At 36.3% G+C, this 16,063-nt stretch overlaps 1 protein-coding gene across 1 annotated transcript; it reads left to right on the forward strand.

Moving 5' to 3' along the window:
* Positions 1-12,608: 12,608 nt before the first annotated feature.
* Positions 12,609-14,659, forward strand: LOC132799688 (F-box/kelch-repeat protein At3g06240-like). The gene is made up of 3 exons (XM_060812136.1): positions 12,609-12,692; positions 13,188-13,325; positions 13,417-14,659. Exons 1-3 carry the CDS (start codon positions 12,609-12,611, stop codon positions 14,074-14,076), a joined length of 882 nt encoding a protein of 293 aa, XP_060668119.1. The 3' UTR covers positions 14,077-14,659.
* Positions 14,660-16,063: the final 1,404 nt, after the last annotated feature.

Raw genomic sequence — 16,063 nt, forward strand, 5'->3', positions numbered from 1 at the left:
CTCTGTGGTGGAAGCGGAGGTCTCGGGCCGATAGGGTTTCTTCTGTACTATATATATATATATGTATTTTTTGTTCGGCCGTAATTGGGGTTTTTAGGGTATCTCGAAATTTGGCTCACCTTGTACAAATCTTTCGATATTGGATTTGCTTCTCCCTGCCCGTGGTTTTTCCCGTCAAGGGTTTCCACGTAAATTGTGTGTTTGTTCTTCGTTTTCTTGTTTCCGTTGCTATTTGTTTTTCTCCCAATTCCGTAACAAGTGGTATCAGAGTCGCGTCGATCTATTTGGGAATTTTTTTTTTCTTTCTTTCGATCATGGCAACAAAGTTCGACATTGAGAAATTTGAGCGCAACATGAGTTTCTCCATGTGGCAAGTCAAGATGAAGGCGATTTTGACACAGAACGGTTTACACAAGGCGTTGGTTGGCAAGGAGCAGATGCCATCTTCGTGGGATGCCGAAAAGAAAGCCGAGGTTGATGAGCGTGCCCTATCCACCATTCAGCTATGCTTGTCCAATGAAGTTTTGAGGGAGGTCCTTGATCAGAAGACAACAAAGGACTTATGGGACAAGTTGGAATCTTTGTACATCACAAAGAATCTCACAACGAAACTGATTGCGAAGCACCGTCTATACACCCTTTCTATGGCTGAAGGTACATCTATTAAAACACACATAGATGACTTTTCTACTATTTTGTTGGATCTGGCGAACATGGACATTAAATATGATGATGAAGACCAGGCCCTAATGCTACTGCGTTCCTTACCTCCATCGTATAAAAATTTTAGGGAGACTTTGATTTACAGTAATAAAACCCTAAAATTGGAGGACGTGAAAGCTTCTTTATATTCTAAGGAGTTGTTTGATAAGGAGTTGACCAGCAGTTCGGATAACAATAATTTTGGGAGTTCCGGAGGAGAGGGTTTGATTGTTAGAGGTAGAACATCATCTAGAGATCAAAATAACAATGGTGGTAGTCGGCCAAGATCGAAGTCAAGGTTCAGAAACCTTATTTGTCACTACTGTAAGAAAAAGGGGCACATCAAAACTGAATGTCGTAAGCTTCAGAATAAAAATAATGAAAAGAGTAAGGAACATGCCGAAGCCAGTGTCGCACATGAGGAAATTGAAGATGGAGATGTTTATTCAGTGACTGAGGATAGTTCGGGCAAGTAGGGATGGATTTTGGATTCAGCCTGTTTGTTTCACATCTGTCTCTATAGGGATTGGTTCTCTTCTTATGTTCCGGTGGATGAAGGTGTTGTGTTGATGGGAGATGATCATCCTTGCTGTGTCATCGGCATTGGAACTGTAAGGGTGAAGATGCATGATGGAATTATCAGAACACTATCTGAGGTACGTCACGTTCCAGATATGTCTAAAAATTTAATTTCTTTATCTGCTTTGGACAAGTCTGGTTGTTCTTTTTCTGGTGGAGGTGGAGTTTTGAGGGTTCTGAAGGGTGCCTTGGTGGTGATGAAAGCTAGCCTGGTTGGTACATTATACAGGCTACAGGGTTCTGTGGTAATGGGGTCAGCTGCTGTTTCAGTGTCCATGTCAGATTCGGATGTTACTCGTTTGTGGCATATGAGATTGGGCCATATGAGTGAGAAAGGTTTGGCGATGTTGAGCAAACGGAGTTTGCTTGGTGATCGGAGTATCTCGAAGTTGGAGTTTTGTGAACATTGTGTGTTTGGGAAGCAGAAGAGAGTTAGCTTCAATACTGGAATTCACAAAACCAAAGGTACTCTAGACTACATTCATTTAGATCTTTGGGGACCCGCACGTACTGCTTCTAAGGGTGGTGGCAGATATATGTTGACCTTCATTGATGATTTCTCCAGGAAGGTCTGGGTATATTTTTTGAAGCACAAGAATGACGTATTTGCTATCTTCAAGCAATGGAAAGCTTTGGTAGAGAAGCAGACGGAAAGAAGGGTGAAGCGCCTTCGTACAGATAATGGATTGGAGTTCTGTGATGGTGTTTTCAATGAGTTTTGTAGAAACGAAGGGATTGTTAGACATCTCACAGTTAGAGGAACTCCGCAGCAAAATGGTGTGGCTGAGCGGATGAACAGAACTCTTATGGAGAAAGTCCGATGCATGCTGTCGAATTCTGGGTTAGCACAAAAATTTTGGGCAGAAGCAGCTGCTACAGCTTGCTACTTGGTGAATCGTTCTCCATCGGCAGCAATCGATTGCAAGACTCCTGAAGAGGTATGGTCTGGAAAACCTGCTAATTATTTAGATTTGAAGGTGTTTGGATGCCCTGCCTATGTTCATGTTAATGATGGTAAGCTTGAGCCTAGATTGAAGAATGGCATATTTCTTGGTTACCCGCAGGGTGTAAAAGGATACAGAGTTTGGCTTCCTGATCCAAAGTCATCTAAGGTTGTGATTAGCAGGGATGTTGTGTTTGATGAGATGGCAATGCTGCATCCGAAAAAGGAGCTCGTTGTTTCAGACAGTATGCCAAAGCAAGTGGAGTTTAGAGTGGAGGAAGTAAGTACTTCACAGAATGGTTCAGTTTCAGGCCCATTTGAGACACCCACTCATGTGGAAGAAGAGAGAATTGAGGAGGTGCAGGAGCATTCGATTGCCAAGGATAGACCTCGCAGGGAGATCAAGAAGCCCTCTAGTTTAGCTGACTATGTCACTTTTGCTTGTGTTGCAGCACAGGAGATCGAGAGTCCCAGTGATCCTTGCAACTATTATGAAGCCATTTCATGTGAGGATTCTGCAAAGTGGTTAATTGCTATGCAGGAAGAGGTGGAGTCGCTTCATAAGAACCACACTTGGGAGTTGGCATTACCTCCAGAGGGTAAGAAGATTGTGGGATGCAAGTGGGTCTACAAAAAGAAAGAAGGCATTCCTGGTGTTGAAGATGCGAGGTACAAAGCACGTCTAGTAGCGAAGGGGTATTCACAGGTACAAGGAGTTGATTTTAATGATATATTTTCCCCTGTCATTAAACATACTTCTATTCATGCTTTGTTAGCGCTAGTTGCTATGCATGATTTAGAGTTGGAGCAACTAGATGTGAAGACCGCTTTCTTGCATGGTGAGCTTGAGGAGACAATTTATATGCAGCAACCCGAAGGTTTCGAGGTTGAAGGAAAAGAGGATCATGTGTGTTTGTTGAAAAGGTCCTTGTATGGTTTGAAGCAATCCCCTCGTCAGTGGTACAAGCGGTTTGATGGGTTTATGGTTAGCCATGGCTATTCTAGAAGCCAATATGATAGCTGTGTGTATTTTAGGAAGTTGGAAGATGGCTCATTTATCTATTTGTTGCTTTATGTTGATGATATGCTGATAGTGGCCAAGAAGAAATCCGATATCAACAGATTGAAAGCAGAATTGAGTGGTGAATTTGAGATGAAAGATTTGGGAGCGGCAAAGAAGATTCTTGGTATGGAGATTGAGAGAGATAGATCTGCAGGTAAACTTTTCTTGACTCAAAGATCTTTTGTTGAGAAAGTTCTGGAGCGTTTTGGAATGAAGAACGCTAAACCTGTAAGTACTCCATTAGCTACTCATTTTAGATTGTCTGCTGATATGTCACCACAGTCGGATAGAGATATTGAGTATATGTCACATGTTCCTTATTCTAGTGCTGTTGGTAGTTTGATGTATGCTATGGTGTGTACCCGTCCTGACATTGCACATGCTGTTAGTGTTGTGAGCCGGTATATGGCTAATCCTGGCAAACAACACTGGCAAGCTGTCAAGTGGATTCTAAGGTACTTGAGAGGCACTACTAACACTTGTTTAGAGTTTGGTGGAAGTAAGGAGGGTGTAAATGGATATGTTGATGCAGATTTTGCTGGGGACCTTGATAGAAGGAGGTCCACTACTGGTTATGTATTTACTCTTGGAGATACTTCTATCAGTTGGAAGTCTGTTTTGCAAGCAACAGTTGCACTATCAACTACAGAAGCTGAATATATGGCTATAGCTGAAGCGGTGAAAGAAGCTATGTGGTTAAGGGCGTTGATAGGTGAGTTGAGCTCTGAGCAGGAGAGTACGGTCATCAATTGTGATAGTCAGAGTGCTATCTATCTCACTAAGGATCAGATGTTTCACGAGAGGACAAAACATATAGATGTTCGGTATCATTTTGTACGTGACGTTATTGCTCGTGAAGATATTGTTGTCAGCAAGGTGAGTACTCATGATAATCCTGCTGACATGATGACCAAGGCACTTCCAGTAGCCAAGTTTGAGCATTGCTTGGACTTGGTTGGTGTTTGTTGTTGAGCTTTGCCTTTAGGGGTTTTTGTGGAAGAGGATGGCAACTTTTATCGAAGATTGGAGTTTTGTATGTTTTTTCATTCCTTATATGGAATTCGTGTCAAGGTGGAGATTGTTAGAGTTAGTGACCCGAATTCTTGTTGACCCGACCCGAAAAGCTTGCGGTGCGACCCATTTGGTGAAACTAATTTTGGAGAAAAATTTGGGGCTCTGTGGTGGAAGTGGAGGTCTCGGGCCGATAGGGTTTCTTCTGTACTATATATATATATGTATTTTTTGTTCGGCCGTAATTGGGGTTTTTAGGGTATCTCGAAATTTGGCTCACCTTGTACAAATCTTTCGATATTGGATTTGCTTCTCCCTGCCCGTGGTTTTTCCCGTCAAGGGTTTCCACATAAATTGTGTGTTTGTTCTTCATTTTCTTGTTTCCGTTGCTATTTGTTTTTCTCCCAATTCCGTAACAATGGATTATATTTTATGCAAATGTGGACTTGTTTTATGCATTTACTTTCTGAATTTCATATTGCTTCGTCTATTAATGGAGTTCCTTAATAAGGAAGCATAACTAGATATATAGTTTATGGCAACAAATGAGAGTTTCTAGCTTCGGTTGTTGATGATTAAGGTGGTTTTTTGTTTATTGGTGTCTGATGATTTTTACAAGCAAGCAGAGGTAGCTCATTAATTCACTGAAATGATTATTGCTACTCATTTTTCTACGAAAATTTCTCATAGTCCATAGTGAAACTACTTCTGGTCTACGAAGGACTTTTTAATTTGCATTGCCTAAACATTAAACATAACCAAGGATCAATGTATTTGGTACTAACACTTCAGATTAAATATTAGAAATACCATGACATAGCGAACAGGAACTATATAATTGCTTTTCCTTTGAATTAATGTACATATTATTTGAATTTCCATTGCAGTATATATATGAAACACACAGTCTGTTTGAATATCCATTTGCAAATGTACTGAAAAGATATACATATATGAAAGAAATACTCTAAGCAGAAAACTAAATATGTACAGGAGTATATCAATAATTAAGCTTAAGTGGAACTAGACATGACTCTATTGGCAAAAGTGGGGTTAATGTCGGGTACTTGGCTGCTAGGGTGCTAAAGAAATCTCAACTCTCCAAGAACACGGGATTAGCAGAGTTAGCACGTGAACTTTATATCGAATTTAAAAGTATTATACCACCTAAAGATATGGAAATGGCACAAAATCTGATGACTGGAATAAAATGCTGTATAAAGTTCATGTTTCTTATGCAATTGGCAACATAAGCTAAGGTTAGGGTTTGTTTGTTATGGTGGAAAAATGGAAGAAAGAAAAATAAAAAAAAATGGATGTAAAAGCAGAAGGAGGGAAAATAGGTTGGTTGTTTGACTAGGAAAGAGAAGAGGATGGATGGAAAATTAGTTGATGGATTTCCCATCCAAAACAATATCTCTACATATAGAGGGACTGTTAAAACGAAAAGCATTCAGTCAATAAAAAATAGCTAAACTTACCTAAATTCTTTTTTCTTCCCTGTGTTTTTCACTTCAATACGTTTCCATCCTTCATGTCATACCAAACAACAAGAGAGAATAAGATGAAATTTTTTCATCCCTCTAGTTCTCTATTCCTTTTCTATTTTTCATCCTTCTTATTCTCCATCTTTCCTATTTTCCATCCCTCCTACCAAAAAAGGACCAGGTTTATACGTATGGTGGAAAATTAGGAATTAGGTCACTTATTCAATCAGATAGATGGCATATGTTTTGGCCTATTATATTTTGTAGCCTAATTTCCTGGAGTACTTTAATCCTATGTAATGATATATTTTAGTATATACTTAAGTAATTTGATTATGTTACTTTCAATTGTTAACGAATTTAGCTAAGAAGTGCATTTCTCTTTTGTGTATTATATTATGCAAAATTGGTGTTAGAATTTGTTACAAATAAAAAGATACATGTTTATTTATCAGTAAAAATGTAAATAAAGTAGTAACATAATTAATGCAATTATATATGTCCACATATAATAATTGAAGTATACTTTAAATTAGAGAGTGTCTATGCACTTCAAAGTATGCAAACGATCAAGATGATAACCATATAGCTTTTATATGCACTATGTACTTAACTTAAGCATGCTTGCATGAACTGGACTGACTGTTTATTCTAACTAATGCAGCCTAATTTACAGTTGACGATACTAGTCTGGTTGAAGAAATTAAGGTTGTTGGAGTTAAGGTTTTTGCTAAATCAGCGTGTCATGGAACTTATGTAAGAATCAGATTCATATAATTCGTGTTAATGGACATTATGGTACTAATTGAATAAGGGCTCTGTTTCCTGTTCCTTCAAATGAAGTACATGAAAAAAATTCCGGACTCTAATAAGAGTTATCTGCTTTGTGGGCGTGAATTTGATTGCTCCAATCCTAATCACTGGAAAAAAAGTTTAGAAATAGTGGATGGTAAATAAAGCAGGGGTTGAAGTGGGACTTTCCACTTTTCGCAGCCTAGGTGCTGAAGAGTCCATAAACTACTACTAAACTTGGTATTCGCATAGAAGTAGCCATATCTGCAAATTTCGACAGCTCTTTCATGGTTTTAACACATGAACAGATCAAACAAGCAAAGTTACGGTGTATATTATTTGTATGTTATTGGAAACAAGGTCGTATGAATGCGTTAATCAAATGATTTACTCTATTTTATATATGTGTCCATTATACGCTTAAGCAAATTGTGTCCCTTCTTTTAAACATTATTCCCTAGTGTGCCTGCATTTAAGTTATTGGATTAGAACCCTAGATCCTTGTAAAATGAAATCTATTAACCATGTGAGTTTCTTTTTTTCTTTTCTTTTTTTTTTTGGAATATAAATGTGGGTTTTATATATATATATATATATATACACCTTCTGAATTTCATAATGCTTCAACTTTTTAATGAGTTTCTTATTTAGATAGCATGAAAAAGGAATATAATTTATTTGAAATTTAATGTAACACTCTGCCTCCACTTGTAGACCTATCAATCTCTGCTAATATTATCATCAATTTGGCCACCACACACACTCGATATGAAATCTTTTGTTCTGGTTTTCTAGGATGTCACCCATCCTCCCATCGGAGCATGCTTAATTGTAGAGTTCTTTTGAAATTCTACAACCAACCACTTTGAAAATGCTTTGGAATTGGACGCTAAATAATCTGCCAGTATCTTTTGCACCAACTCACATTATCATCACAATCCACCCACTTGGAACCCAATGTCCTCGTTGGCACACTCAGCTAATACCATTTGTAAAATTCACCTTTATTGGTAGACCTGTCATATAAATTTTTTATTCAAGCTTCCTAGGAGGTTATATATCCTCCCGTTGAAGCATACTTAACTAGAGTCAACCTCTTTGAAAAAAGCCTTGTCATTATGAACGTGACTGTTATAACATTTAAATAATCCAGTTTCACATCCAGACAATATGAAATTTGATACCAAATAATCTACAAATAACTCTCGTGCATGTCCAGATTGGTCATCACATTTAAACTTTAGATTGAACATCAAAAATACCATAACATAGAAAACATGAACTATATTTTATAATTAATAGCTGTTTCCTTTGAAAAAAACTATATCACTCTACTTTATCATACTATATGAAAGACACTGTTTGCACATGCATATAAGCCTCGAAACAAATAAGGTACATATAAAAGATACTTCTATAGTTACTAGAAAAATCACTAAGCCATGCAAAAAAAGGCAGATCGAGTTTTTAATTAAGTGGAACTAGACCCTTCTTTATAGTGAAGACCTTTTTATAATATCCTCTAAAAATTCGAAGGCGACATTGGATAGGATTAAGAGTGTCAAGCAAAAGCACCTATTTTTCAATTATATGTCTTTGGAGTTAGGTCATAAACTTCCTCTTTTGATATGTTTGAACAAACACCTTACCATATCCCAAAAATCCCAATACTCAAGCAATTCCTATGAGAGGTCCAATAGTGAATAGTTTCTTTCATGAGTCTTTAACACCATTTTCACCCAACACCCTATGAGAGGTCCAATAATGAATAGTTTCTTTCATGAGTCTTTAACACCATATTCACCCAACACCCATACACCGAAACTGCTTTGGGACACTTGAGCAAACCAATGAACAAGAGCCAAGGACTCCTGATAAACTAAATAATAATTATTCTTGAAAGTTAGAAGGAGGATTACTAATCTAACAAATAGTACTAGGCAAGGTTGTAGTTATAATGGTCTCACTGTTGAGTTCTACCGAAATAATAACCATATTAGTATACTGATCATTATCCCCATTGTCCTGATAACTTGCTCTCAAGAAAGCATTCCATTGCCGAAAACGCCACACAAACAATCATGCAAATAATCATGCAAACAATCACTCCATAAAACATTTTTGTGAAAAAGTTTCTATGATCTTCCAAGAGTCTGCTTCAAAGGAGTACACCTCAACCACAAGGGACTTGGGAAAAGTGGCATTGTACTTGTAGATCATGACCACATTGTAATCCTTAATATGATCAAAACTGAATCCAACATTTTGATATTGAATATTTCTTCTATTGCAGGCCTTGCATCGAAATCAACGTTTGGTATGATGAAGAAGGTGGAAGAAGCTTTGAGTGTTCAATTATGGGGTTCCATAGCAACCAGTTGGTTTGATCGCTACTACAAAACATGATGACACCATTGCAAATACAGGATATATGGTAATTAATTAGTTTGAATTAATGGCCGACTAATGGATCAGGTCGAGTGCCTGGACTCCAAGTGTGTCATAAGTGTTGAAATCATGCATACAGCGGAAGCCTGATCAAGATTGAATAAAGCATGTGATAAATTATGTAATTATTCATTAGATTTTACTAACCTTTTGCGTAGGACCTTTCAAACTATTCTCTAAGTGAAGGTTACTCTGAAAATATTCTCTAAGTGAAGGTTACTCTGAAACAGTTTCTATTTTTCTCTCAAGGTGTTCTTTCTTCTACTGAAATTCTCAATCTCTAGAAAATAATACATAAAACCTTATCTTTCTAGAGGATAGTAAGTAGTGTGTTTATAGACTGCTAACTCTAATTCTCCTACGGTTTCATAGCACCTTGGGCTCATTTAATGAATTCTTTTTTGTATCTTAATAATCAGTTAAACGAACTCTGTTATTTAATAAGCTAATTTGGGATCCTACGGTCCATTATTAACAAAGCTCCTCATCATCGATTAGCTTGCTTTAAGAGCATAAATCTAACAATAAAAAATCTTGGGAATAGATTTTCTGGAAGGGGCAGTAGTAGAGTCATAAGTGGTGGTGTCTAAAAGGCAATAAAGATTTGAAGGGAAGGTGTTGATGATGGAGCACCATGACTAGCACACAAACTTGCATAGCCTTTGGGATTTCCAAGGCAACCTTAACAGGATTTCAGTCATCAATTCCTTTGGAATTATCATCATCGTGCTCCTCCATTTCTATTCTAAATCCTCTGCCGCCCTAGAAAAGTACTGGATGGCATTCCTTACAACCTCTCATTCCAGGCTACATATATTACATATATATATATATATGCACACCTTCTATATATTTTGTTTAGGGTTGTAACCCAACCCACCAATAAGATAATTATGTTTTTTTTTTTAAACTCAATTAACCTCAATAAATAGCACATATTATTGTAAATACTAATTAAGCTCGTGAATGATTCAATTTCATTAGCACCTGTTTATATACAAAGCATGAGCGAAGCCAAGGAAGTAATTAGAGTAAGGAGGTTGTCTCCTATGATGGGATCAAAAGTTTTTCTTTTCCCTTCCCCTTCAGATTTTTTAGTTGTTAACAAATTTTAATTCTTTTATCATTCGTTTTTTTTTTCTATAAATGTTTTTAAAAAATAAATAGAACATAGACAATTTTTAACTTTGGCAGACTTCTTGTTGGAATTTGCCTCTGTCAGAGATTTTTTTTTTTTTTTTTTCCTTCTCCCCTATAGTTGAAGTTGAGAAGAAAAGAAAAAGGGTAGAACCCCATTTTGGAAGTACTCCAAGGTTAAAAGTCCAACATTGGTCGTACAAATATGAGCTTAAGACCCCAATTTGTACACTTTACCATCCTCCCGAAATACCAATATATACTCGATCACTTCCTTGAAGAGGTCCAAGGTGAATAGGTTCTTCCATGAGTCTAATAACACCATATTCCCAATATCATTAATATATCAAAACTTTGTTGTAACCAAATATCATTGATGAAATAATGGTAATTAATTAAAGCAAAGTGTCATACTTGTTGCTAGTATGAGGATGTCTAATAATACCAAGCAAGTGTGTAAAATATTCCATTATATTTCCTGAGAAAAATGGGTTCATGTGAAATTGATCAGTATAGTAATGTTACTGAAAAGTAGATTTTGGAGTTGATAATGATAGTATGGTTGATGAAATTAAGGTTGTTGAAGACTTGGAGTTAAGGTCTTTGCTAAATCAGCTTGTTATGTGGCTTGGTGTAAGAATCGGATTCATACAATTTTAATGGATATGACCATAGCACTTTGCAGAGGGACTCGTAGCCCAGTACTTTGTTTGAATGAAGCACATGAACAAAGTTCCAGACTCTCTAACGAGAGTTATCTGCTTGTGGGTGGGGATTTGGTCTAGTTCTCCGTGCACCGGACACGTAGCTTATCGAATCCAGTTGCGACACGGATGGGAATGCATGCTACGAAAGATAGAGTTGAGTCTGATTCCTATGCTAAACACCGCAAGAAACGTTTAGGAATGGTGGATGGTAAAACAGGGGTTGAAGCGTTTGGCAGCCAAGCTGCTGAAGACTAAACCTCAACTAAACTTGGCATTCCCATTGAAGTAGCACATATCAGTGAATTTCAATAGCTCTTACATGGTTTTCACATGTCTAAAAGATCAAATCATCAACTTACGTGTCTATTAGTTGTATATTATCGGAGACAAGGTTCTATGAATGCTTTAATCAAGTGATTTACTCTGTTTTTATTTGTGTCCATTTATATGCTTTGACCAAATTGTGTCCCTTTGTTGCCAGTTTTAGTAACTTCCATGTCCCTTCTTTTGAACATCATTCCCTGCATGTAATAAGAATTAATAGCAGTCGCCTAGAGTGTTTGCATTTAAGTTATTGGATTCGAACTTTGGATTTTTGTCAAACGAAGTCTATTAACTATGAATAGATCATGTGATTTTTTTGTTGTTATCTATCTATAGATAAATATTTTTATACAAATATCTGTGTGTGTGTTTTAATATATTTACCTTCTGAATTCCATATTAATGCTTCAACTTTTTAATGAGGTTATTTAGGCAGCATGACAAGATATATAATTTATTTTTAATTTAAACTTAAGATTGAATATCAGAAATACCATAACATTGAAAGCATGAACAATATATGATTAAAGCTTTTTCTTTGAAACGAACTATTATTCGACTTTCCATCGTATGCACAGAGGAAAAAATAAAAGTCCATATAAAAAATACCCCTATAGTTACTAGAAAAGCCAAAAGCAGTTCAATAGTTAATGTGGTGCTAGCCTTTAAGTGGAACTAGACTCTCTCTACAATCTTCATATAATTACCTCTAAAAATTTGAAGAGGACGTTGGGTAGGACTAAGAGTGTCAAGCAAAAGCAGCTCTATTTCAGATACATTGCTTCTAAATTTCTTATAATACGTTTGAAGAAACACCTTGCTGTCGTCATAAAATCCCAATACTCGACCAATTTCCCGAAGAGGTCCAATAGTGAATAGCTTCTTGACTCCTTAACACCATATTCACCCAATACCCATATATCGAAACTTTTTTTGCGAGCTTGATTAGCAATGAACGAGAGCCAAGGAATCCTTGTAATCCAAACAATAATTATTCTTGTAGTCAGAAGGAGGACGCTTGTGACTAATACTACTAGGCAAGGGTGTCGTAGTCATAATGGAGTCATTGCTGAGGTCTACTGAAATAATCGCATTAGTATACCGAATATCCCCGTTGCCCTTATAGCTTGCTTTCCAAGAAAGTATTCCATTGCTGAAAACACCACGCCAATACTTATTTATTCGAAAATCCCTGTGTGAATTATTATTATAAGTTGCTTCTTAACTTTTCCAAGAGTTTGTTTTTTAGCTGTACATCTCAAACACAACAGACCCAGCGACAATGCCAGCAGCATAGTACTTGTAGATCAACACCACCTTGTCATCCATAGTTTTGGTATCAAAACCAAACTCAACGTTTTGATAGATAATATTTTTATAGTTTTGCTTCAACTCCAAGGCTTGGGATGGGGCACATGGTGGGAGGAGCTTTGTCCACCAGAATTAGAAAAGATCCTAGAGAGAAAGGTGAAGAACACGGTTCTCAAGAGGAGGATTTGGTAATTTAAATTTGAAAATCAGACGTGTAAATCATTTTTTTTTTTTTTCTCCTGATAACGGACAAATGATCTGGACCGTAGAATAAAAGATGCGGTGAAGATGGAGACAACAAAGCAAAACCAAAAACCCCAAATTGCCCTCTTTTCATTTCACGAATCGATCACCATGAGATTTCTGCCCACAAAAAAAATAAATAAATAAATAAATAAAAATAAAAATAAAAATAAAAACCCAAAACTTGCATTTCCTATGTGTTAGCTGCAAAAAACCCCCAAAACCCAAAACCCAACCAAAAAGTCTTTCATACAGAGAAAATGTAAATCTGCTTCATGCTTTTTCTTTGAAAGGCCATGATGAGGTTGAGCTAGCTAGCTTAGCTAGTTTGTATTTTGAAAGCTTGTTACATTTTTTTTTTCTTTTTTCTTTTGTTATCCATGAATGAATGAAAAGTTTTGTTTTTAACTTCAGGGGGCTCTGATTTCTAAAATCGACAGAAACCCAAAGTGACGAAGATGAAGAAATCCAAAGCCATCAAGGACACAATGACGACGACGATAATGGATATGTGCGAGTACTTGTTGGCTGAAATCCTAGCATGGCTTCCGGTGTTTACCCTGCTGCGATGCAAGGCGGTGTGCAGATCATGGTTCACTCTTATCAATAACCCCACCTTCATTGCCAAACACCTCCAGGTATCCAACTCCACCTCACCAAATCACCTGACTACTATTATGTTGCTTCTCTTACAACACTGCAACTTGTTCGAAACCCTTTACCCAATATTCAGTTTCCCCTCCCGCATTGATTGGATCTAGTAATGGTAATATTCAGTTTTGCCTCCCCCATTTGATTGGATCTAGTAATGGTCTTGTCTGCTTATTTGAACGTGGAAAACGTGTTATTTGGAATCCTGCAACCAGGGAAACCAAGGTGATGCCACCTTGCTCTGTTCAGAAAAGTACTGCTCAAGCAGCTGCATTTGGTTTTGATGCCATTAACAATGACTATAAGGTCTGTGTGATTCACTTATTTGGTAATGATTATTACCCTGAGCCTGTGCGGTTCAAGCTTGAGGTCTACAGCCTGAGAACTGATTCTTGGAATTTGATTACTGGAAGTGATGAGTTGCAGGTCGATCTGTTCTATATCGATGAAAGGGTTGGTGTGTACAATAATGGAGTCTTTTCGTGGGTAGCATTTGCTCATAAAAAAGATCCGCGGAGTGAATATGGTATATCATGGAAACATTCAATAATTTCATTTGACATCAACACCCAGGTGATCACGACCACGCCCTTGCCAAGTGATATTGGTGTTCATGAGCCTATGCTATATTATAATTATATCGGGGCTTTAGATGGAGTCGTTTCTGTTCTTAAATGACATGCGTCAGCCCGAGGGCGAGGAACATTTTGAGCGATATTTTGATTTTTGGAGGTTGCATGAAATTGGCAATGAGGGGTCATGGGAAAAATATTGGTCGCCAAATTCACCCCTTCAATGGTAGACAACTACATGGATACATTGGAATGACAATTTGGTGTTCAAGAGGCGAAATGATGGTAACCTGTGCTTGTTTCGGGCTGCTACTGAAGAAGAGATTGTTATTGAAGGTCCCAGATACCTCTCAATCCACTTTGTTCTATACAGTGAGAGCCTGGTTAAAATCAACTAGGCAACAATTTTGGAACAAGAAAATAGCAACGGGGATTCTTACTATTTTGGTGACTTTAAAATCTTTTTAGCTGGTTTTGTCTCTGTAGTTAAGTAATTGACCATATGAAACTTTGAGAACTTTTAAACTCAAGCAATGTATGTTTGGTTGCTCATTAAGCAGCACTTCACCTTGTTAATGCCATCTGCCCAAAAGTAAATGATATTGTGATCATTTGCAAAGCTTATTTTTATGTCTATACATGTCTAATTGAAACTCTCCGCCTCTTTGATATTCTATTAGAAAATGAGTTTTGCAAAGCAGATGCAGGCTTACTTGAAACTCTTATTAGAACTCGCGTCCTTTTGTGATCATATTCCTCTTTATATTTCATCATGCAGCATTGGGAATCCCTCATGGATCCTTTTGAATGATTTATTAAAATATACCCTGCCTTACTTCCTTATATATTCATATTTATTGGATAATGCAGAGTTACACTGGTTTTCCAGAATCCTTCTCTTTCTCTGAGAGATCTTCTTGAGGCGGATAATGAAATTTTATTTATTTTTTCTGTTGGACCAATGTTTGGGTCATATTTTGGATTCTTTAGCTTTTGCTCTTCTTTCTTATGGCTTGTGAGATATACGAGCTCCTTACCATACCTTTTCTAGCGGTCTTTAATCCCCCCAAAAAAAAAAAAAAATTGGTTTACTTGTTCTTGAATTCTGTGTTTTGTTTTAATTTTTTCTTGTTCTTGCTTAGGAATAGGTCTTTAATTGGCAAATATATGTTGGAAAACATTCATTTCACAAGGCGCAAAATATCTATTAAAAAGAATATAGAAAATAATTACAAATATATGTTAAAATAAATAATAAAAATAATAATTAATTAAATAAATATAGCCTGTTAAATTAAATCGTTATACGCCAGAGATACAATAATTTTCCAAAAGTTTTAAGATGCAAATAAGAACTTTCAACAACCTTTAAATCGCTCAAAAATATTTTTGAGAACAAATAAATATATAGATACAAAGAAGAAGAAAATTAAGACCATAAATCCACTTTAATATTGATAGAATAGCTTTAATATGTATAATAAACATAAAAAAAAATATTAAAACTTATTAAATACATAAGGGTAAAATAAATAGAAAACCGTTATAAATTATTAAATATATAATGGTAAAATAATTAATAACATTAAAAATCATAATTATAAATAAATTTCTAACAATCCTCTACTTTATTTTAAATTATAAAATAATTTTAATATACTTAAGCATCTCTTTGTGTGCAATAGGTGTAGGTACCTTATGAGTATAAATTAACACTTAGTGAACCTAGTCTTGAGCTAGGTTCTTTTAGCTAGATTTTCTACTCACAACAACACATACACTAAAAACAATTGTTATCAGGACTAGTCTGGTTTAGCTTTAACGGTCATGTGCACGTATCTGGTCTCATACGTGTTCTAGGAATAACTTAATTTCCCACAGTAGCAACCTCACTATTACACTTACTTAGATAAAACCTCTAAGGGTAATTTGTGATCAACACCCTACAAAATATATATTCTGGTTTTATTCAGAGTTAAACTCTTCCTGAACGATTATATTTATGAGCACTTATTACCATAAAAGTAGGATCAGGAAATAATCCTAAAATAAAAAATCAGTGCTTTATAATCACGCTCAACTTCGTTCTTACT

This window comes from Ziziphus jujuba, chromosome 10 (assembly GCF_031755915.1).
Source record: "Ziziphus jujuba cultivar Dongzao chromosome 10, ASM3175591v1".
NCBI lineage: Eukaryota > Viridiplantae > Streptophyta > Magnoliopsida > Rosales > Rhamnaceae > Ziziphus > Ziziphus jujuba.

Bases quoted from the DNA above. Each gene is read 5' to 3' on its own strand.
- LOC132799688 (XM_060812136.1), top strand. From the start codon at position 12,609: ATGGTGGGAGGAGCTTTGTCCACCAGAATTAGAAAAGATCCTAGAGAG. The intron at 12,693-13,187 runs GTAATTTAAATT...TAAAATCGACAG, and splicing joins GTTCTCAAGAGGAGGATTTG to AAACCCAAAGTGACGAAGAT. The intron at 13,326-13,416 runs GTGTGCAGATCA...CAAATCACCTGA, and splicing joins CCCTGCTGCGATGCAAGGCG to CTACTATTATGTTGCTTCTC.